We start from the raw sequence: 22,152 nt of genomic DNA on the forward strand, positions 1-22,152 counted from the left end.
ATCTGACTTTATCTTTGTGGAATCTCTTCACTGGAATCTTACCACTACAGAGGAAATAAAAGCAAACACACGTTCCAGCAATTGGACATTGATAATGCAGTAACACTACCACCATCTAGAACGGGATCATAATGCTTCATGAGTATTCCACATAAGGAATAAAGCATTCCAAAGTTTTTGTTCCACTGAAGAAATTAAGGCTGTAATGTAACAGCTGAATGTTGCTGCAGGTATGGAGGAAACAAGCTGTGAAAGAAAGGAAACAATGAAGGAACTCGTGGGCGATACCAGCATGTATGTGGTAACTGAGGGTCCCATTGGACGCATCAGAGCCAAGAGCAAAGACGCACTGTGTAAGTAAATGCAACAACAAAGTGCTCTGCTGCTTGTCTTTGATCACACAAAGAATGAGGAGGTGGGGTGAGTCGTTGATGACAGGTTTCACCAGCTTTTTGACGTTGTGAGCAACTATATGGTTCCTAAAGCATGTGAAATCTGCGAGATTACCTAGGTCTCTTTTGTGTTTGAACCTGGTCATACTTGAATGTTCTTGGGTTGCAGCCATATCAGTACAACATCAGGGCATGGCTGTTTCAGAGACAGTAAGGCTGTAAAAAGGCTTGATGCCTGATGCATCAAGCACAAAAGGCTTGGATGTCTATCAGTTAGTTTCACCTGTCCATGGCTGACCCAACATATCTGATTTACTCTTGATAAAATGCTTGTTTTTAGTTCTTACATTTGGAAGATTATGATGACTTGATTTTTAGTTTCTATTGAAAATGCATCACACAACATTGTAGATGTAGATGCTCTCAGAGCTTTGCTAAAAGACAGACATTGAAAAAGAGGCAACGATGCCAAAAGGATAAAGAATCATACAATATGTTTCCACTCCTGCACAGACGAGTTGTGTCTCTCTAAGACTCTGTAGTTGTGTTGGGACACAATGCTGACTGAAAAAGAACAAATCTGTCGATTACAAAGCTATTTGTGATATCTCACTAACAAACAATTCCTTCAACATGCCATTTAAATTTGAATTTTAAACGAAACACGATTTAATCGCCGTGCCTTGGCTTTGAACTTTCAGCAATGACATAAATGTTTCCCTTTCAACAGGGGACTCTGCTGCACTTGTTGCTAATATGACTGTGAGTATTTTTTTTAAATTTCTTACCAAAATGTACCGTGAGGAAAATAATTATTGATCCCTGCTGAAATGGACTGCCTTTTTATGGTAGTTTTTTCTTGACCCACTTCTTTGTTACCTTGGTGGTATTTTTGGGTCGCTGTCGTGCTGGAACACCCATCTACGATTCATCTTCGTGGTTAAGGTTTTACAGTATATGACACCATCCGTTGATAGTCATTTTATATTTCTTCCATTTCTTAAAACTTAACACCAAGTGTTGTTACCCTCTCACAAAACCTTTTCTTAATGGTCTTAGAGCCCATTCATTCCATTTTTGTGCAGGCTTACAATCTCGTCCCTCACATCCTTTGACATATCTTTGGTCAAAGGATGTGAGAAACATGATGTTGGAAAGGAAGAAACTGATTCCCTGGAGAAATGTGTTGCATATAACAAGTCGAGAGTTATATGTAGTTATTTGTAGTCAAGTTGAGAGTTGAAGTAGCTGTAAGTGATTGACACAGTTAATTAATGGAAGCCAGAATTCTGGCTGGGTTATAGGTAAGCCAATACTTATTTCACTCAATGGTAAACAAATCATGTTATAATTTTTATGTCATTTCTTTCTTGTTTTTTTTGTGGGGGGAGGGCGGGTTTTTTGCAAAGGCACATCAGCTCCATGTTCACAGACGGAAAATGAAGCATATCAAGAAAAGAACACTGTCCCAACTGTGAAACACGGGGGAGGCTCGGTTATGTTCTGGGGCTGCTTTGCTGCATCTGGCACAGGGTGTCTTGGATCTGTGCAGGTACAATGAAGTCTCAAGACTATCAAGGGATTCTAGAGAGAAATGTGCTGGCCAGTGTCAGAAAGCTTGGTCTCAGTTGCAGGTCTGACAATAGGAAAATGACCCGAAACACAGCTAAAAACACCCAAGAATGGCTGAGAGGGAAACACTGGACTATTTAAAAGTGGCCTTCTCTGAGCCCTCACCTCAATACTATTGAGCATCTCTGGAAGGAGCTGAAACATGCAGTCTGGGAAAGGTGCCCTTTAAACCAGAAACAGCTGGAGCAGTTTGCACATGAGTGGTCCAAAATACCTGCTGAGAGGTGCAGAAGTCTCATGTTGTGTGTACCATCATTTTTGTCCAGGCCTGTTTCATGCATTTATTTTTTTAAATAATTTAGTTGAAGCTTGGTTGAAAAGCAATGTCTGACTTTCATTGGTTAGGATTTATAGAATTTTATTTATTATTACTTTTGTCAGATTAAAGTTATTTCTGTGACCATTGTTAGTTTTTCTTTCATTGACCGAAGGGTACCAACAAGTTTGTCCACGTCTGTATGCAACAAAAATGTTCCAGGATTGGATCACGAATGAGTGTCTTTCATGATTTCAGTGTAAGAAGCCAGACCAAAAAATCAAGCCGTACCTGAAGGCGAACCTACCAAAGCGCCTTCACTTTGCCAACAGTCGTCGCATTGAAGATGTCAGCATCCTGGTTGACACTAAATGGCTGTTTGAGAGGTATTTATGGTGCTACAGTCTTAGACATTCTCTGTTACGGTTGTAGCCATGTGCTTTAGAGTACAGGGATTCATAATGTTAGCCAGACACAAAGTGCTTGTTCTATGGGTTTCAGACTTTTATAGTGTGTCAAACACAGTTTCCCTCAGTTTAATTTCTTCCAGAAGGGTATAAATGCTTTTCCCCATTTAATGGGCATGAAGTCATACTCTCTAAAGGTTTCTGGTACACTCTTGTAAGGCAGAATATCCTGGCACTTGAGCTAAACTCTAGTGGGGTGTAATGTTGCCCCTTTATCGCTTCATGGGACTCAGTAATCATTTAGGTCTATATTCAGAAACTTATATGATTGATTACAACTGGCAAACTCTTCTTTCCTCATAGGGATCCAGGCTCTCTCACATTCTGCTCTGGTGGTAACCACGGCTATGACAATGACTTTGAGAGCATGCATGTAAGCTATTACTCTGTTCTGTGTTTCTAAATTGGAAAAACATTTTCCCAGTAACAACACTCACTTTCTTCATCTCTATTGTAGGCCATGTTTATCAGTTACGGCCCCAAGTTTCAGAAGGAAAAAGAGATTGAGCCTTTCTCCAATACTGAACTTTACAATCTAATGTGTGGTGAGTATTTTCCCCTCCGCAAACCACTCAAAATCTGCTGAACATAAGACACTCATAACAACTGCATATAAATAATAATAAAAATAAATAAATTAGAGCAATCTGGGCTCCAGCAAAACCCTGAATAGTTGAAAAGAGTTTCAGCTGATTTCACAAAGAGTAAAATCAGCTGAAATTTGTAGACAAACCATTTTTGTACACAGAACGTTTAGTGCTGTTGCAGTGCCACACAATGTTATAGGACTCTCTATATAATAATATGAGATATAATGATCTATATAATAGTGACTGGTCTACTGTTCTGTCACTGGGACAAAAACCGCATCGTTCTTCCTGAAGTTCAGCTAATGGATGACTTTCCTTTCCAGCAATAGACTTTCTCAGGGAGGCAAAGGAGTGTGATCCCCCTGTAGTTGGAGCACACTCTGCCACTCAAAAGGTACCGCTGCTGATCTCCATGCAACATTGTAGACAGCCCAACAACATCCAGAGCCTTCAGGAACTCAGGGTTAACCTCATCCACCCCAGGGGCTCTGCCACCATTGAGTTGTTTACCTGCCTCAGTGACCTCATGAGTTGCTCGTTTCCAGACTCTGGTTCCACCATGGAGTATTCCTTCTACCGCCCGACGATGTTTAAGTCAACAACTTTTACTCACCATACTTTTAGGTGTGCCAGATCTGTCGAGCATCATCCCCCCACCACCTGATCCAACACACCACCAGGTGGTAATCAGTTGACAGCTCAGCCCCTCTCTTCACCTGAGCATCATCAGTGGCCACAGATGTGTTGATACAATTACAAACTCGATCATCGACCTGCAGCCTAGGGTGTCCTGGTGCCACGTGCGCTTATGGACGCCCTTATGTTTGAACATGGTTTGTTGTGGACAAACTGTGGTTTGCACAGATGTCCAGTAACAGGACACTGCTCAGGTTCACATCTAGCAGGCTCCCAATCACATCCCTGCAGGTCTCACTATCAGAGCCTACATGAGCATTGAGTCTCCCAGGAGGAGGACAGGGTCCCCCAGGTGGGGCACCATCAAGCTCACCACCCAGGGACTCCAAGAATGCGGGGTACTCTAAATTGTCATTCAGCTCATAAGCATAGACGACAGTCATCCCCCCTCCTGAATGTGCAGGGAACAAAAGATCATGCAGACTGGGACCTTGTCCAGCTTGCTGTTATTCATTCCTGCATTTTGAACTACAGTACATCTTATAAGAATGTGAAGTTTATGCTTCCAAAATCCAGGGCTATGAATTCTTAAATTTAGCTGATTTAGTGCAGTTAACACACAGTATTATGGTTTTTGTGTATTAGTTTCTTTGGTGATTTTTTTTTTGTTACTGTAAGAAAATCGTATCTTTAATCCTATAATTAAAGATATAAGTAAAGATAATGATTACGGTAATTCAACAGGAATTTGAATGACAACACGTCTGCTGCTCTGGTAATATTCAAAGTTCCCCGTATGGAATCTTTAAAAGCATCAATCAAGTGAAGAGTTATTAATTAGTGCCAGTGATGCTCGTAATTTAACGGTTACACGGCAGACACTGATCCTTTGGCCGCAGGCATATTGGCTTCTGAGAGACAGGATAATAAGTCTGTTTGGATGTTGAACAGGTGGTAACAACATCAGTTCCAGTAGTCCCAGTCAGAAGTGTGTTGTGCGCCATGCTTCAGTGTGTTTTCTAGTCTCAGGTTAGGTTTAACCCTTTAACCCTTGTATGGTGTTCGGGTCTGTGAGACCCATGTTCAGTTTTTTTCAAAAGAAAAATTAAACAATTAATTATTTTTTCACGTGTAAATGTGTTGTGTCTTTCCACTCACTCCACTTGATTATAACTGATTTATTTATAACATTTTATATAAAAGAAAAACGAGAAGCACATTAATTCATAAATGTGATCTAACAAAGGTAAAGGGAAAAAATTAACCATGTTTGCTGTTCATATGTCTTGTAATTGGGATGAAGTAAACATCTGTTGAGTAATTTAACATAAAATTGTTTGATAGTGTTAATTTGGAAAGCCAAAACTCTAGCGGGTCCACCAGACCCATGAACACTGGCTGAGTAACAAAAATACGAACACCACACAAGGGTTAAAACTATTAGGGTTAGGAAAAGATTGTGGTTTGGGTTAAACCACAGCGCCTCACAACACCATTGATTAAGCAATGCATGTGGGAATAAAACATGTGGCCTCGTCTGTAAATATGATGTGAGAGCAGCTTTGTTGAGATTTGAATATTTGTTGCCCTGACAAGGAGAACAGACCGACTAATTGCACCCATCTGGTACTCAACAAACAGCCGTCATCAGGGGCACAAAAATAAATTCATGTTTGTTTAATGCAGATGTCCTTGAGGTTTCTCCTTCCAGCAATAATGGAACTCACGGCAGCATGAATCACGTATTGCAGCAGCCCTACTACACACCAGTGCACCCCGCTGAACAAAGTGAGCCCGCTCAGTGTCCACTGGTCAGCCTAAACCCTGAAGACAACCTGGGATGCTCCTGTGGTGAGATGGTGGGTACATCACTGTCACTCAAAGGCATATATATAAAATGATATGATCATTATTATTCTGTGGGAATTAAGTCTGTGGAAAGCATCCTAACATTTTCAAAAGTATGACAAGAAATACAGACTGCAACTCAAGACAGGATGAAAGCAAACTTCCATGGTAACAGTCAAAGCAACAATAGTTCACAGATCAGCTGTCTGCTTTTTTAGCAATGCACTTTCATGCAGTTGGGGAACACAAGACACAAGAAAAAGCATCCAGACTTCTGGAGAAACGTTCTGAACGGGTTCTCACCTTTGGTGGATATAAAGGCATTATCCTCTTGTAGAAGCCACCAGCCTGTTTAGGGCTACTGTGATGCATCTACAATTTCCTTGTATTTCAAATCTGTTATTCACAAATCATTAGAGTCAAACTTGCTGCACCACAGCCCCTAAAGCATGATATATGGCCAACTTTTAGAAATACTTTTATCTGAATGGAAATCTGTGTTTTTCTATTTTCTATTATGCCTACCACTGAATCCTGTCCGAGGTCTAGATTACTGCCATCAGTCTACAAGTCTTGTTTCTGAGATGCTATGAAGTTACCATGAATTCAATCTTTGATGTGTTATTGTGGTTTTGGTGGAAGTGATTTATTCTTTTAAAAAACCTCAATCTGTTTTCTATGACCAATATCCAACTAGTCACCAGTGTACTTGATTTGGTCTGCATGGTTTGTTGAAAATAGTGAAAGTTCCCACAACCAAACCTCGAACCACTGAAAGTAAAATTCTGTTTCACTTCCTCTGAGGTGCAAATGCCAAATCATCCACCAAGTTAGTTGGTGAGATTCAAATAGCCGTCTGCTGTGACTAAAGGGAGGATTTCTGGATCAGCGCTCAAACTGGAAGTCTTGCTGGACTCTCTCACCAGCTGAAACCTCAATGCTGCTGACTAAGCATCTGCAGCGCATATTTAAAAATAATAGCTTACCACAACTAAACGCTGCTGCTGTTTTGAAAGAGATATGACAAATGTTTGGAAAAAGTAAGAAATGGAAGCTCAGCAGTCATATGGTGGAAAAATCTTCGGGTTTTACAAGAAACCAGCAATGAGAACATAGTCGTGCTCTTCAAGTTTGGGTGGCAAGGCAGCTCTAGTCACCGAGTAAAGATATGTTTTCAGACAGGATTTAAAAATGTCAAGTGTTGGAGAGATCCTGCTTTGAAGAGGCAGACTGCTCCAAAGTTTAGCAAAAGGTCCGTTCTCCTGTTTCAGTCTGCTTCTCGGAACAACCACAAGCAATTTATCAGCTGACCTGGGAGTTGTACTTGGAGTATTTTTTGTTAAAAGATCAGAGAAGTACGAAGGAGCTGATCCATTTAAAGACTTATGTGGCTGTCACGAGTCAGGCTGCAGCATTCTAAGCAAGCTGAAGACGAAAGATCAGAGCCTGGCTTATCAGCAGATCGACACGTCCATCACAAAGATATTAACCATGTCTAAGGGCTGCGATTTGTAACTGCCAGCGGCTCAGTGTACTGATATTCGCGGTAGCTGTAGCTCAGATGGTAGAGCAGGTCACCAACTGGAAGGCTGGTGCTCTGAGCCCAGTCTGCAAATATCCTTAGATATTAGAAACACTTAGAAACAGGGTAGAAAAAAAGTGCTCGTGCGAATGTACAAATTGTGTAAAGTGCTTTGAGTGGTCAGAGCAGGAACACATTATATAAGAACCAATCCCTTTACCACTACTATCTTTGAATCTTTGTTTCACCTTCCAATCATGTCAAAGTAGAAAAAAGTGTAGCAGCATTACAGGTTAGACTAAAGGAAAATGTTGTCTTCCCTCAGGATGAAGCTGAAATCAACAAACGACTGAATCTGAGTGCAGAGGAGGGTGAGACATTCCTACTCGCTCCCGACTCCACGATTCTCTTCTCTACTTTAAAGATCTTTTTTTTTTCTGGATTTTTGATTTACATGACAATTTTTTTTAAAGGGAGATCTGATCAAACTAATCACATTGGCATGTTTTGCTTGCATGCCTCCACATTTTCTGCCTTGTTAAATTCCCCTGCATCTCAATGCTGCCTGTGAAGGTTCTCGGTCACCCAGGTCATCATAGTCTAAGGAGCTTGGTGAGAAAAGCTCCTGGACTGGGTGTTTCTTGAAAATGTAAAGGGCTTAAAGAAGTCCAGGAGCTTTTCTTACCAAGCTCTTTAATTTAAATTCTGATTTGACCCCTAACTGACTGGAAAAGCATAAATACACAATCTTAATGAAAATGCTCTTACTGGTGCGGACATCATGAAGACAATTATTCTTCATTTCTTTTTCAGCATCCGCTGCAGAAAAGAAGCACGCGCTTTTTGGTCGACCCCGGATGCTGCAACCTGACCAAAGTTATTGCATCCTGTACCAGGAGGGATTCATCAGCGCCTATAGCCACAAAGCCCTGATGCCCCTGTGGAGCTCTTTCACCATTGACAAGCCTGTAAGTCCATTTGCTGGTGATAAGATGTAATGTTCTGGGTTGTTTTTTGGGGAGGAGGGTAGTTATCTGATTACAAGTTTAGGCTTCAGATTGATATAAAAGTTCAATGTGAAGACACAGAGATAATCAGTAGCTCTATAAAACTCCATCACTCTTTGAAAAATCTTATATGACAAAAAAGAATTACTGACTCACAGTGAATAAGATTTATGCAGTTTCCACATGAATCATGGATGGTGTGAACATATGAGGAACTTGCAGCATTTGAAATTTCCGACTCATTCCAAGGGGGGGGGGGGTAGAGGAAATGTGTCTGATTATTGTTTCCAACTATTCACTCTTATAGAATAAAAATCTGGATACACTCACCATTTTATAATTGTGATTATTTTAGGATTAGGATGAGATTTTAGCTGATGTTTCTAAAATGTGAAACCGCCCTAAACTAAGTATTTAATATATTAATGTGTGAACTATTGAATAGTTAGTTATGAACAAGTGCTAAGTGCACACTAGTAGTCCTCTAAAGACATCCAAATTTAATTATGTATTTACCATCTCAACACATAATTTGGCGGGTAGTTATTTATTAGTTGTTGCGGCAATAATCATCACAGTCTTGACCTATCAGCTTATAAGCTGTGAATCACGTTGTTAAGTGTTACTGCTTGTTTTGTTTTGTTTGGGCATATTTCTTACCTTAAACCAAAAAGGGCAAAGACACGTGTATAACGATTTAAATGCATTTAAAATATGAAGTCAACTAATGCAATATTCAAGAAACATGATATCACTGCAGTTACATAATTGTAACCAATAACAGATGCAGAGGTGCCTTTTTGGCATCTCTTATAAATACAGACTGCTACAACATTATACACTATATAAACGATACATGATGTATGATGCAAACAGAAAATTAAAAAGTGATCTAATAACAGAGAGAAATGTTTCATTATTTTAATGATGATGACTCACAGATTTTGTCACCTTAAAAGTGATGATTTAAACAACAGTAGAAATGCAGCGTGGATGAAGTTTGGCTAATGATCTTCCACTCGGACTGTTCAAACATGAAGCGTTGGATTTCTTCCTACCACAGTCCAGTTGACACACACACACACACACACACCACACAACACACACACACACACACACACACACACCAACCACACACAACACACACACACACACACACAAGACCGCACCTCTGTGTATTTCGTTTTCTTTGTAACATTAATTGACCAATGCTTTCAGTCAGGGGTGGAACTCCAGGCCTCAAGGGCCGGTGTCCTGCAGGTTTTAGATGTGTCCTTGAATCCACAGCTGATTTAAATGGCTAAATTAGCTCCTCAACATGTCTTGAAGTTCTCCAGAGGCCTGGTAATAAACGAATCATTTAATTCAGGTGTGGTGAGCCAGGGTGAGATCTAAAACCTGCAGGACACCATCTCTCCAGGACTAATGTTCCCTACCCCTGCCCTGGTTGCTTACCCTAACCATCAAAAATGAATGCCTAACCCTAACCTTATTGTAACCCTGACACTGAAAAATGCCACCAAGCCTTTGGGGAGACCAAAGTTTTGTCCCTATAAGGGCTGTTGGTCCCCACAAGCACGGGCGCTGCTCCTTCTGTGTGAACCCTAGCATGCACAAATTGAAAAACTGGCAAAGTAAAACCCTCACAATTTACATAAATTTAAAATACATGTTCCTCAAATAGAACTGTGGGTCACTTTGTGGTTGTACTCCCTGTGCTTGGTTTGCTATAAAAGACTGAAGCAGCAAAGTGTTTGTGATAACCAGTTTTTAAAATTGCATTTTGTTAATTTTTGACTGTACTTCGTCTTTTTAATCTGTGTCTATACCTTGTAAAGCACTTTGTGATCTCTTATCTAGAAATGTGCTATATAAATAAAATTTTACTTTACTTACTTACTTACTTTAGACATGATTTCTATTTTTCCTTTGGCAGAAATATTTGACAATAACTGTTAATGAAATGAAATTGTAATTGAAATGACTAAAGCATGTTTCATATTCTTGTAGAATAACCTGGACCCGTTGCCTCCAGTCACACCAGATTGTTTTCGGGCTGATGTGAGAATTTCAGCATCTCAGAGTCCCAGATGTGATCAGTATACTGCTGCTGGAAACCTGCATTCAGCCTTTTTGTACCCACCCAGTACGTATCCATCCTCACATAAATCCTAACTGACACAACAAGCTGACCTCCAGTCAACCTGGAGTCAGCGTTGAGGGACCACATGAGTACTCACAGAGTCACTACCCCAGTAATGTTCTGTTTAAATTTAAATTTTCTTATAGATTATAATAAGATGGGCATTTCCATCGCAGTTACACTCTTTCCAGACTCCCCCACACATCATTCCCCACAAATGTGTCTATAAACCATTTTCCAAACTCGTCTAAACTTGGACACAACGATCAAGCACACACTGACTCACTCTTGATGTCAGTGTGTGCTTGATCATTGTGTGTTGGATCCTGTTCTACAAACCAGGTTCAACAAAGTCTGAGTCTAACCATAAACCTTGATTAACTCAGCTCAAGGTTTAAGAATTCGGGGTGGGGGGGGGGGGGTTACTGGAAAGGCTGACACAGTGCTCACCATGAGTGATGACTGAAACCAACAACAATGAGGTCTGCAAACCATTTTAGCGCTATTATCACTCTGGACTGAGAAATGTGTCACCGTGCTGCGACTGTGGAATATACAAGTTAAGCGTTTATAGGACACTCATTAATATACATGCAAATTCTAAATTATTATGGGAGCAGCACTTTACCCGTGTGACTTTTTCTAAATGTTTCATTTCATTTAGGCACCATATTTGGTTCTTCGCCCATTTAGGGTTTATGTTTTTCTAAGTGCATACATATTAGAAGTATATTTAAAAAAAAATAGGAAAAACACAAACTTAAAAAAACCATTTATGAATGGTTACTGACACTGTTACATTTCTGACACTGGCACAAATATAATACATTGTGTGTAACATTGTGATGATGTCCAATAAGACCAAACCTGCGGAAATTTCGAGACGAGGAGTAAAACTCAAAAACGACTTCGCTTGAACTCACAAACAAATAATCCAAAACTACAACTCACAAGGAAAGACACAGCCAACACGACAAAGAACACAGAGACTCGGACAATATGTACACACCAGGCGATTGCAGAGACAGGAAACGCCAGGGAGCACAGCTGAATCTGACAAACAAGACTACAGGAAGCAAAAACTGAACATAGGCCTGTTCCAGGGGTCGGCAACCTGCGGCTCTTTAGTCCGTATAGTGCATCTCCGCGTGGTTTGGGAGAATAAATTAGAAGTATTTAGCTGAAGTGTATTTCATTTATGTTAGTTCTTTTTAACTTGTAGTTCTAAATTGGAAGATTACTGTGATTTTGAAATATAAAAATAAAATTATATTTTATTATTTTTCATCGCTCAAAATAAGAGTCACACTCGCAGAAGCCGAAACGCCGTGCATTTATCGAGACTTTCAACCCCAGGTAGGCCAGTTATGGATCTTTGGATCCACATTATGTCAGCAGCTGTTCTCCTCCATGAACTATGTTACAAACAAACACGCTCACGCCTCACAGACGACAGCTTACAGTCCTGCGTAAAGATGAAAGTGACAGCCCCGACCTGCAGACGCTGTGCGCAGAGCCCCAGTGTCCCAGGCTCCTCCCTGAAAAGAGTGTCAGTTGCATGAAGGGACCAGCTGATCAAATCCATAATTCCTCTTTAGGCTTTAGAGAGCAAGAATGAGACAGAGGCTTTCTGAGGCTTAGAGATTTACAATAGTAAAACTGCTTTATAGTTATAAAACAAACAAATCTACATATTTACAATTTCTAGTCTGAAAATGTCTAAAAATGCTTTAAACTGAATTACTATATAGTGATATAGAAAACTGTGGCAATATCCAATATACTGTTGCTATGTTTGTGCTACATTTATGATGATGTATATTTTTTAAGAAATAACACGAGTAGATCTCACTAGATGCATTTGCTGTCTAAAAATTTACTTACTTTTAGTTAGAGGAACTAAAAGTAAGTAAATTTTTAGACAGCAAATAGTTTTTAGGTGAACTGGGTATGTCACCATTTTTATACAACAAATTTCACTCATTTCAGAAACCCAACAAAAACAATATTCATCTCAGCATTTAGAACAAATGCTGAACTACACAAACCATCAACGTGTCTTTTAGACCCCATTCCTACAAAACTGCTCAAAGAAGTCCTGCCATTAATTAATTCTTCGATCTTAAATATGATCAACCTATCTCTAATAATCAGCTATGTACCACAGGCCTTCAAGCTGGCTGTAGTTAAACCTTTACCCAAAAAGCATCTCTAGACCCAGCAGTCTTAGCTAATTATAGGCCAATCTCCAACCTTCCTTCATATCAAACATCCTTGAAAGTGTCACGTTTTAGTTAACGGACTCAGGCGCAGACCGGGAATCTTTACAGAGTTAACAATCAGTTTATTGACACAACGACACCAGATGATGCTATTTACAACATGCTGGAGGGAGGGGAGGGGGGTCCAGGGTTCCGGGGTATGTGAGGGGAAAGACGGGAATCAGACGCACTCCAAAGGCTCTCTCTCTTCACTCCCCACACTGGAGAAACACAAATCCACTCACTCGTCCACGGGATGACAGGCAGGCAGGGAAAGGGCCGGGAAAGATCTGTACACAGAAACTTTAGTTAGAGGCGAACAGACGGAAAGAACTCACAGATTCTGATTCACAAACTACTGAGCGACTGACGCTGATAGCTCAACGATCCAGCGACGAGTGACACAGTGCTGCTGTCTTAAATCGGCCTTGTGATCATCCCGATAGGCAGCAGGTGCGTGGGCCAGGGGCGGGAGCCCATAATGAGCACCGCCCCGGCAGGTGAGAGAGAGAGAGAGAGAGAGAAAAAACATGCTGCCTAATACAGGATCAGCTGGTGAGGCACAGGGACCATGACAGAAAGAGTAGTTGTCAAACAGCTAACAGATCATCTGCAGAGGCTTATTTGAAGAGTTTCAGTCAGGTTTCAGAGCTCAGCACAGCACAGAAACAGCTTTAGTGAAGGTTACAAATGATCTTCTTATGGCCTCTGACAGTGGACTCATCTCTGTGCTTGTCCTGCTAGACCTCAGTGCAGCGTTCGATACTGTCGACCATAATATCCTATTAGAACATGCTGTAGGTGTTAAAAGGGAGTTTTTCCTTCCCACCGTCTCCAAAGTGCTGCTCATAGGGGGTCATATGATTGTTGGGTTTTCTCTGTATGTATTATTGTAGGTTCTACCTTACAATATAAAGCACCTTGAGGCGACTGTTGTTGTGATTCGGTGCTGTATAAACAATATTGAATTGAATATAATTCAGGGTTTCATCAACTTACCACAGTTTTGATGTAATGACCACAAGTATGGGAGTAGATGGGAGTGAAAAACACAATTTTCCAAGTGCAGTGGAAGTGCAGTGTCCAATGATAGTTTACTCTGCTGTTACATCAGTAACATTGATCATACAAGTGGTTAATTTAAATATAAAAAATTAAGAGAAAGACACAAAATTCTTCAAATTAGTGTGATCGCACACGTGCTATCATGCTGCAAAGATCATACGAATGAGGAAATGAAAGAAAGATTGAATCAGTTTGTGGGTGGACAGAGAGGAACTCAACATATATTAAGAAAACCTGTTTAACAAACTCTCTTACCAAAGTAACCGACGTATACTTTATAATAGTTCTCGATACAATGTAGCTATGGCTCAGGAGGCAGAGCCCTAACAAGCTAAATACGAATGAGATGGTTGGTGGTTCCAGTGTCCATATCAAGTAATTTTTGAGGTTATTTAATAGAAAAAAAGGACACTATACTCATAAATGTAGACTGAATATTGTAGTCACATCTTCCAACAACTTGATGCACCTTCATTCTCAAGGAGGAGGCATCAGACCTGTTTTATCATCGGGGAAGGAAAACCCAGAGGATAGAGACAGCACTCACCTGCTAACACATGAAAACGTGTATAAACATGCTTGTTTATTCACAATATTGTCAGAATTACTTATTGTCACGAGGTTAGACATGTGACCCTCCCATTTCCAGACGGTTGAAATAAGCTGGTTTGACAACAACATCTGGTTAAAAGCAAACATTATGCCAGCTAATGCTATGTTCTAAAACCCACACGTTCGCTCTGATAAACAGTCTGATTACATTCTCACATCCTGTGAGAGTCTGTTCAAAGAAGGTTGAAGTGGCTCTAATGTAGGGTAACAGTTAAACTGAATGGTTGTTTGATTCTCTCTGTTGGCCCTGCAACAGACTCGGGGTCACTTGTCTGCTGCCTCTCACCAGATCCTCCTGAGAATCAAGGAAAAAATAATCTTTCCATTGAACTTTTTTGTGATTTCCTTCCTCTTTGGAGATTAAAGAGGCCACCCAAACACATGAGATATCAATGGAGAGCCCAGGATATCCTCTATTTAGTACTTGGTAGGGTGGCCCAAATAAGTCAAAAGACGTAGACCAAAAACAAATGTCCATTACACAGGACATAAATGAATAGTCCTCAGGAGGATATGACAGCCAGGATAGGCTCCAAAACAGGAAGCCAGTAAAGCATGCAAACCCAGCACGAACTGGAGGAAAACAGGCTGATGAAGCAAGAGGGAGACATTTAGAGAAATCATTTTTTGTCTGGTCTTACTTCCACATACCAACCAGATGTACTTCTCTGTCCAGCTGAGTGTAGCAGGAAGAGGTCATTGTTTATCTCATGAATTCCAGGCAAACAGTATCTGATACAATGTGTGAGAACTCGGTACAGCTGCAGTGAATTAATAATTGCTTAACTGCTCCGACAATGGCAGAGACTGTCACTCGGCCATCCTTATCATCATTCTCTGCAGGCCGGGGAATTAGCTCAAAGTGTTTTAGTCGAGTGATGAAAGATGCAGATCTGAATCAGGTGTTTTGTTCTTAATGTTTGCACAAAAGATCTGCATCACTGGCATCAGAAACATATTCACCAATATATTTAGTGAAATGTGAAACTTTACATTTAGAGTTTCCAATATATTTAGACTCATTTTCCTCTCCTTTGCCCAGAGTTTGGTTGCATGCAGGTAAACAGTCAAAGTGAATGCAGAGCTGTCAGGAGACTGAACTATTTACAGTACAGCAAAAACTCCAAATGCCAACAAACTTTATTAGAAATGATAACAAAAAGAGCTGAAACAATGAAATGGAACTATTGAAGTGCTTTAGCTTTCTTGTTTTGCTCTAATTGGCCCAAGAACACAGTCCACAAACATTAGTTAGGTCATTATGTGGTCTTCACAAATAGACAGAACAACAACCAGACACTGGCTTCAGTGGAAACTACATGAGTCATCCATTTCCTGAGCCAGATGCATTGACTTCTGTAAAACAGTGGTTCTCAAGCTTTTCACAATAAATACCACCTCATAAAATATATGGCTCTCGAAGTACCACCCCTATGACGGACATTAAAGTACAGTAGTATAGGCCTATTTAACACCATATACAGTTTACACAAGACAATTTTCTTATATAAATGTTATTTATCTTAACTGTCATAAACAGGTTGTGACATGTGATGATAATAACACCATAACACCTGTACTACATTAAAACATTCACAGCAGGTGGGATATCCGGTCTTTAAGTGATGACCTGATGAACCCTGCTTCTGGGTCCAAACTACTCTGCATTTATTGAGGCTGTTGTCTTTTTAACATGTTTTAATGCTTTGTATCTTGCTCTATTTAATCTGAACAAGTACTTAAAACAGTCAGTGATCCCTGTCGGCCTCTCTCGGTTTTTATTACCACCGTTCATTTTAAAACCCAGTTTGAAACCCTTACGCTGTAACGCTGTAACATGCAGCAGTGTATTAATGACTAACCTCGTATTGTGGATGGATTATCTCAGTTGTTCTCCTGACTGAAGTTTGGTCCGTTTACAGCATCCTGCCATGCGATTGCATTTGTCCCTAACCATCAGGAACCCTCACGTTAACTTTTATGAGTGGAAAAAAGTTACGTCATCCTCCAGCTTCACTGTGTTTATATTATGCTAACATAGCTGTGTAGCTAGCCACCATTAGCACATCATTATAGTACCAGCTAGCCCAACTTCAGTAACCCTACAAACGTCACTGCTGTTTAGTTTCCTGTCTTCATTTATGTTAGGAAGTGATAGCAGAGCTGTACGTTTGAATTTTTCAGAAATCCCTCAGTCAGAACATGGCATATATTTAATCTAAAAGAAAATTGGACACTTCCAATTGGAAATGCTGGCAGAGAAAATGCATTGGGTGAATCATAGAAGCATGAAACCTCAAACATTTGCAGGGTAAACTATTTTTTGGTTTTTTCGGTCAGATTTAGTGACTTAGTTTGAAACTTCCTTTGAACAAAGAATATTTTGCAAACTCAGGAGCAAAAGAAGTCAGAAAATCGATGAAAAATAATAATGCCTCCATAAACATGCATTAGCAGATGTGGCTGCTTTGCAACAACATGGTGGCTGTAGTGAAGTGCAATTCAGCAAAGTACCAAAATGCAGCCTGGTTCCAGCTGTAAGCATCCTTTATTCTACTGAGCTGTGAGTGAGGGTGGCTAGCGGCTGCATGTGTAGGCTTGCCACTCAAATCTGTTAAAATCACTTTAAAAATATTGTTTTCTCCCCAAAATGTCATATTCTACTTCTACTGTACACAGGAAAGCTTAAGATGATCACGATTTCACTGTTTGGTAAACATGATAATTCATGTTATTACAGAAAGGCAATTAAATATTAAGAACACTTAGCTACATCTTCTGAAATTTGGTAGTTGTGTGCTAGTGACCCAGTTTTAATGCAGGTTGAAGAAAATATAATCTGATTAAACATTATTCAGCTTTAAACATTGTTCAGCTTTAAAGTTACTGTGCAACTGTGTAATAAAAATGTGCTCACGACTTTGGCCTTGAGAGCGATAAGAAGCGATCGCCTCATCCTGCAGGTGCAAGATATCTGCAAGCGAAGAGGCTAGAACACCCAAGGCCGATTTCCTTTTATGGAGTTGTTTTTCTGCTAGTGCAGCACTTTCCCCCCTCCTGTAAGTTTTAGAGAATATATACCCATCCTCACAGCAAATCTTCGGAATCTCCTGATGTGAGCTGTGTTGAGAGGTTGTCTCTGTCTCAATAAAAGTTCACTGATTCCCCATCTGCCGCAGGTGTCCGGTTGTCTTCATTCTCCGCCAGCCTGGTTAAGTCAATTCCTCCTTAACATCTAAAAGAACCTATTTAATGAAGGAAGACGGGTTCACTTTGTGTTTAATATTATTCTATTGCTTGTTGTTGTTTTTTTTTATCCTTCAATTGGACAACCATCACATACTTGACAGATTTCTCCGGGATTCCTATTGAAGACTGTCTGAATTATGTCTGATGTGGTACTGCCTCTCACCTTCTGTTACCCTCTAAAAGTCCTTATTTCCTTTTGTGTTTTTGCAGATCTTAATACAACGACGGACCAGCAGTATGATGCTTTACTGATGAGTAATGTGGTACCAATGTACTCCGAGTTTAAGAGTAAGTGCAACATTAAATGTTACTGAAAAAGCTGTAATGCACAATATTATTGGAGGTTGTAAAGAAAACATGTGGCTGTGAAAAAACACCAACAAAACAACTTTATTGCTGAACATAAAATTATTGCGAAATAATACAGATCAAAAAGACATGGAAGGGAAGTTCACCTGAGTCAGAGGGTCCTAAGAACATTTTGTTAAGGTGACAGCGTGGAAGGCAGAGTGCAGCTGTTCTGACTCAGGACTCCCCAGGGGGCCACAGCTGCAGTCAGAAACCACTTTATCACGGGCCATCTCTAAAACACCGGACAATGTTTGATTTGTGGTCTGCGAGACAAAGCACTCTGTTACTTTTATTATTGTTCAGCTCATTCTCCAAAAACTCTGTTGTCTCAGGAACAAAAACACAGTCTTTAAAGTCTTTGGAGTTGGAAACCAAAGTCTCTGCTTTGATCTCTTCTGCCTCGTAGAGAGCACCAGAGAAACAATTCTTTTCATTCAGCCTTTAACACTTAACGAAATCTTGTGTAGCTGCACATGAAGTCCTGGAAATCAATAAAAATCTTCTAAGAGGACAGACAAACAGAGTGTAGACTGCATGGGTTCACAGCTGGGGATCATTACAGATGATAAGACAAAGGAACAGAACTACGCACAAGTTACAAGGAAGAAAGAGAACACAACACAAAGACATGAAGATAGCACGCAGCGACAACAGACAGGCGGAATACATGTACCGGTGTTACATAATTAAAATACAAAATATGAGTAACTGAAACCGTTGTAGTTACCATGGTAATATTCATATGTTCAGCTATGCCCTCTCTATTTTTGGTAATTCTACGCTGGTGGAACCCAAACAAAACACAAAAAATCTAGTTGGTATTGGTAATAGTAATAAATCACACAGCAATAGTACATTCATGTGCTCGTAAAAAGCATGATGATATATTAAGTAAAACGTTACAAAATACATTTTTGGGCATATATTCTGTAATCTGTAGTGGAATACATTTTAAAGTAACCTTCCCAACACTGCAGACACGGACATACGGCTGAGGTAACAAATACACATTACATAAAACCAAGACCCTTGGATGCATCTAGAATATAAACAGAGTAAATTAACTTAGAATACGAGCCGACTGCTGGAGGAAGTGATAATGACAAAGGTGTCATGGTCCAGGGTCGGTGACCAAGCGTTTTGACTTTATCGTTGTTATTTTCTAGTTTCTTCTGCTTTTGTATTTGTTGTTGGGTTTGGTTCTGGTGTTCAGTGTTTTAATTATCCCACCTGTGTTCTTCCCCCTCGTGGACTTTGCGTCCCTGAGTTTGTGTTTGTAAAACAGTTTGAGTTTCCTGTTTTACTTTGAAGGTCTGTGTCCCGTCATGTTTAATTAGATTCAGCTGTGTTCCCCTCTGGTGTGTCGTTCCCTCCTTACCTTCTGTGTATTTATAGGCTGTATCCCAATTCAGGGTCTGCAGCCTTGAAGAACGCAGCCTTAACGGTCCACCAGGGCCGCGTACTCAAAGACCGCTAAGGCCGGAAGTGCGAGGCTTGTGAAATGGGACGGTCTAGCCTCCGTTGCGCTGCCCAGGTTGCCTAGCAACCATGAGACTAACAGCTGGAAACGTGTCATACAGCTGTGTTTGACAGAAATGAAGGAGAAAATCTTTTGTTTGTTTGTTTGTTGCTACATGAGCTTTGATCATTCTCTTTGAGATTAAGCTCAGCTATTGAACGGCGTATATTTGAAAGTAAAGGCTTTAAAACCAAGTTAGTACAAACGTCACTAATGTCACATGACTTTGCCGACATGTGGCCAACAGTAATGTTTTAATGTTCTTCGTTATTAAACATTTGCACATAAATAAGTGACATAATATTCAGTACTTATAAAGTTTACTCTTCGGGCGCCCCTCATCCGCCGTTTTTTTTCGGCAAAATTATCCACACCCACCGCCGCGCTATGCATTCTGGGATATGTTGGGCCACGAAGTCTACACTGCCACATCCTTAAAATTCAGGGAAATGAAGGACGCATTTGAGGGCGCATTTCGAGCAGCCTTTGAATTGGGACAGCCTTCGGCGCGCCGCTGTGACGTAATCGGCCTTGAAATGCGGCCTTTAAGGCTGCAGACCCTGATTGGGATACAGCCATAGTGTGTGCCAGCCTGTGTTCCTTGTCGCGTCGTCTGTGTAACCTGGTGTAATTTCTGCGTCTCTCTGCCATATTCGCTCCTCATGCCGTGTGTGTGGTTTCAAGTTCTTTAGTTTTCCCCAGTTTAGGTTTTGTTGCCCTTTCTGCTTTTGTACTCTGCTTTCACTACAAATAAACGCTCGCTCGCACCCAGCCAGTACCTGCATTTTGGATCCTTTTCTCACCACGCCACACGACTGCTGCAGCCATGACAAAAGGAAAATAGCAATCTTAAAATATTTCCAAAAAAAACCCCCAAACAAAGACATAAGTCATTCAAAAACAAATCAATAAACAAAGAAACAAAAACAAAAGAATCTCACAACGACCACGACTAAGAAAAAACGACATTTCCTCCTTTTGTGCCTTCACTTCTTTATCTTCTCTTCTTTTTCAGGGATCTGGGACTATTTCCACAACACACTGCTTAAGAAATATGCCTCCATTTACAATGGCATGAATGTGGTATTGGGTCCAGTGTTTGATTACAACTATGACGGACAATTTGACACTCCAGAGCAGATCCAGCAGTAAGTTTTATTTCTAGTCCAATGATAATATTTTCTTTTGAAAATTCCATCATAAACACTGAGTTGTGATATTGTGCAAATATCTTAATGCTTTTTAACAAAAAGACCAAAACCAACTGGCCTGGTGCTAACCCACACTATCCATCCCAAATAAGTAAAGAAATTAAATGGGAACTGTGTCTTTTTTACCCTTTTCCACAAAATTAGAAATGAGAGCGAATCTGAGGGAGGACAGTAAAAACGGTGTGTTTCTGAACAAAGATGCTGAAAGGTTTTAACCCTCGTGTTGTGTTCGCTTCTCAGGAACACCAATTTGACCCGGGGCATGTTTACTTATCTAAAAGTGTCAGAAACCAAAAGAATCCCATTAAACACGGTTTATCTCGTCATTAACTCCAATACTCACCATTCCAATCAACATTTGGTGTAATGGTGTTCTTCACACAGATCATGGTTCAATCAGGATAATTCCCTTGTTTTGCATTTAAAAAAATGCATTTTAAAACTTTTTGATGTACGTTGTAATTATATTATTAGGTTATTGTTTTTGGTAGTTTTGGTTTTCTTTAGTTCTTCCTGATTGTAGTCCTTCCTCCCTTAGTAGTTCTCTTAGCCTGTGTTTAGTCTCTGTTCCCTGTATCCCACCTTTCATGTCTAGTCACCCATGTCGCTGTGTTCCCTATGTCTCCCCAGTTACTGTGTTAAGCTTGTTTGTCCTGAGTCTGTGTGTTTCCTGTTTTATTTTGATAGTCCACGTCCTGTGTGCAGTGTGTCTGGTTTTGCTTCCCCGTGTCTCGTTAGGTCTGATTTGGCCCAGCTGTGTTATCACCTGTTCCCCATCCTCTCGTTGTCCTGCTTGTGTATGTAGGTCCTGTGTTGTACCCACTCTTTGCTGTGTGTCTCAGGATTATATTGGAACTTGTTAAAGTCTTGTGCTCTGGCTTCTTTGTTACTAGTTCTGTTTCCAAGTTTAGTTTCCAGTTGTTACGCTCTGTTTCCTGTATTTTGGCACCCGAGTTTTCACAGCTCAATAAAAGCTGCCTCTTTTAGTTCATCCCTCTGCGTTCCAAGTCGTGTGTTTGTGTCCTACATTCTGCCTGCCACAGCACAAACATGACAGTTTGTATTGAAACGAAACTTTATTGAAGCGCTGTTTTTGATCTAGAAATGAACAAAATAAGAGATTAGCAATATGATCGCAGTATGTGTCCGTGTGTCTCCACCAGTGTTGGTCAAGTTACTTGAAAAAAGTAATCAGTTACTAATTACTGATTACTTCCCCAAAAAAGTAATCCCATTACTTTACTGATTTTCAAAAGTAATTAATTACTTAGTTACTTAGTTACTTTTTAAAAACACGATTTACAACCTGAAGAGGTGATAAAGCGATAGATCTTTCAGCCCAGTTCTACTTTTTCTGCATAATCATCATACAAAATGTAATCAAATGGAAA

At 40.2% G+C, this 22,152-nt stretch overlaps 1 protein-coding gene across 1 annotated transcript in view; it reads left to right on the forward strand.

Moving 5' to 3' along the window:
* The window catches only part of LOC102309903 (venom phosphodiesterase 1), a 45,685-nt gene that overhangs the window by 14,909 nt on the left and 8,624 nt on the right, over window positions 1-22,152 (forward strand). Inside the window, exons 13-23 of the mRNA XM_005944788.2 lie at window positions 231-353; window positions 1,123-1,154; window positions 2,539-2,666; window positions 3,051-3,120; window positions 3,205-3,292; window positions 5,660-5,832; window positions 7,669-7,714; window positions 8,157-8,311; window positions 10,361-10,496; window positions 17,891-17,968; window positions 20,566-20,698. Of these exons, the coding sequence (XP_005944850.1) occupies window positions 231-353; window positions 1,123-1,154; window positions 2,539-2,666; window positions 3,051-3,120; window positions 3,205-3,292; window positions 5,660-5,832; window positions 7,669-7,714; window positions 8,157-8,311; window positions 10,361-10,496; window positions 17,891-17,968; window positions 20,566-20,698 (1,162 nt within the window). The remainder of the gene's footprint in view (window positions 1-230; window positions 354-1,122; window positions 1,155-2,538; window positions 2,667-3,050; window positions 3,121-3,204; window positions 3,293-5,659; window positions 5,833-7,668; window positions 7,715-8,156; window positions 8,312-10,360; window positions 10,497-17,890; window positions 17,969-20,565; window positions 20,699-22,152) is intronic.

The sequence above is a fragment of the Haplochromis burtoni genome, unplaced genomic scaffold (genome assembly GCF_018398535.1).
Source record: "Haplochromis burtoni strain Fernald_Lab_line unplaced genomic scaffold, NCSU_Asbu1 Contig_402, whole genome shotgun sequence".
In the NCBI taxonomy this organism is placed as follows: domain Eukaryota; kingdom Metazoa; phylum Chordata; class Actinopteri; order Cichliformes; family Cichlidae; genus Haplochromis; species Haplochromis burtoni.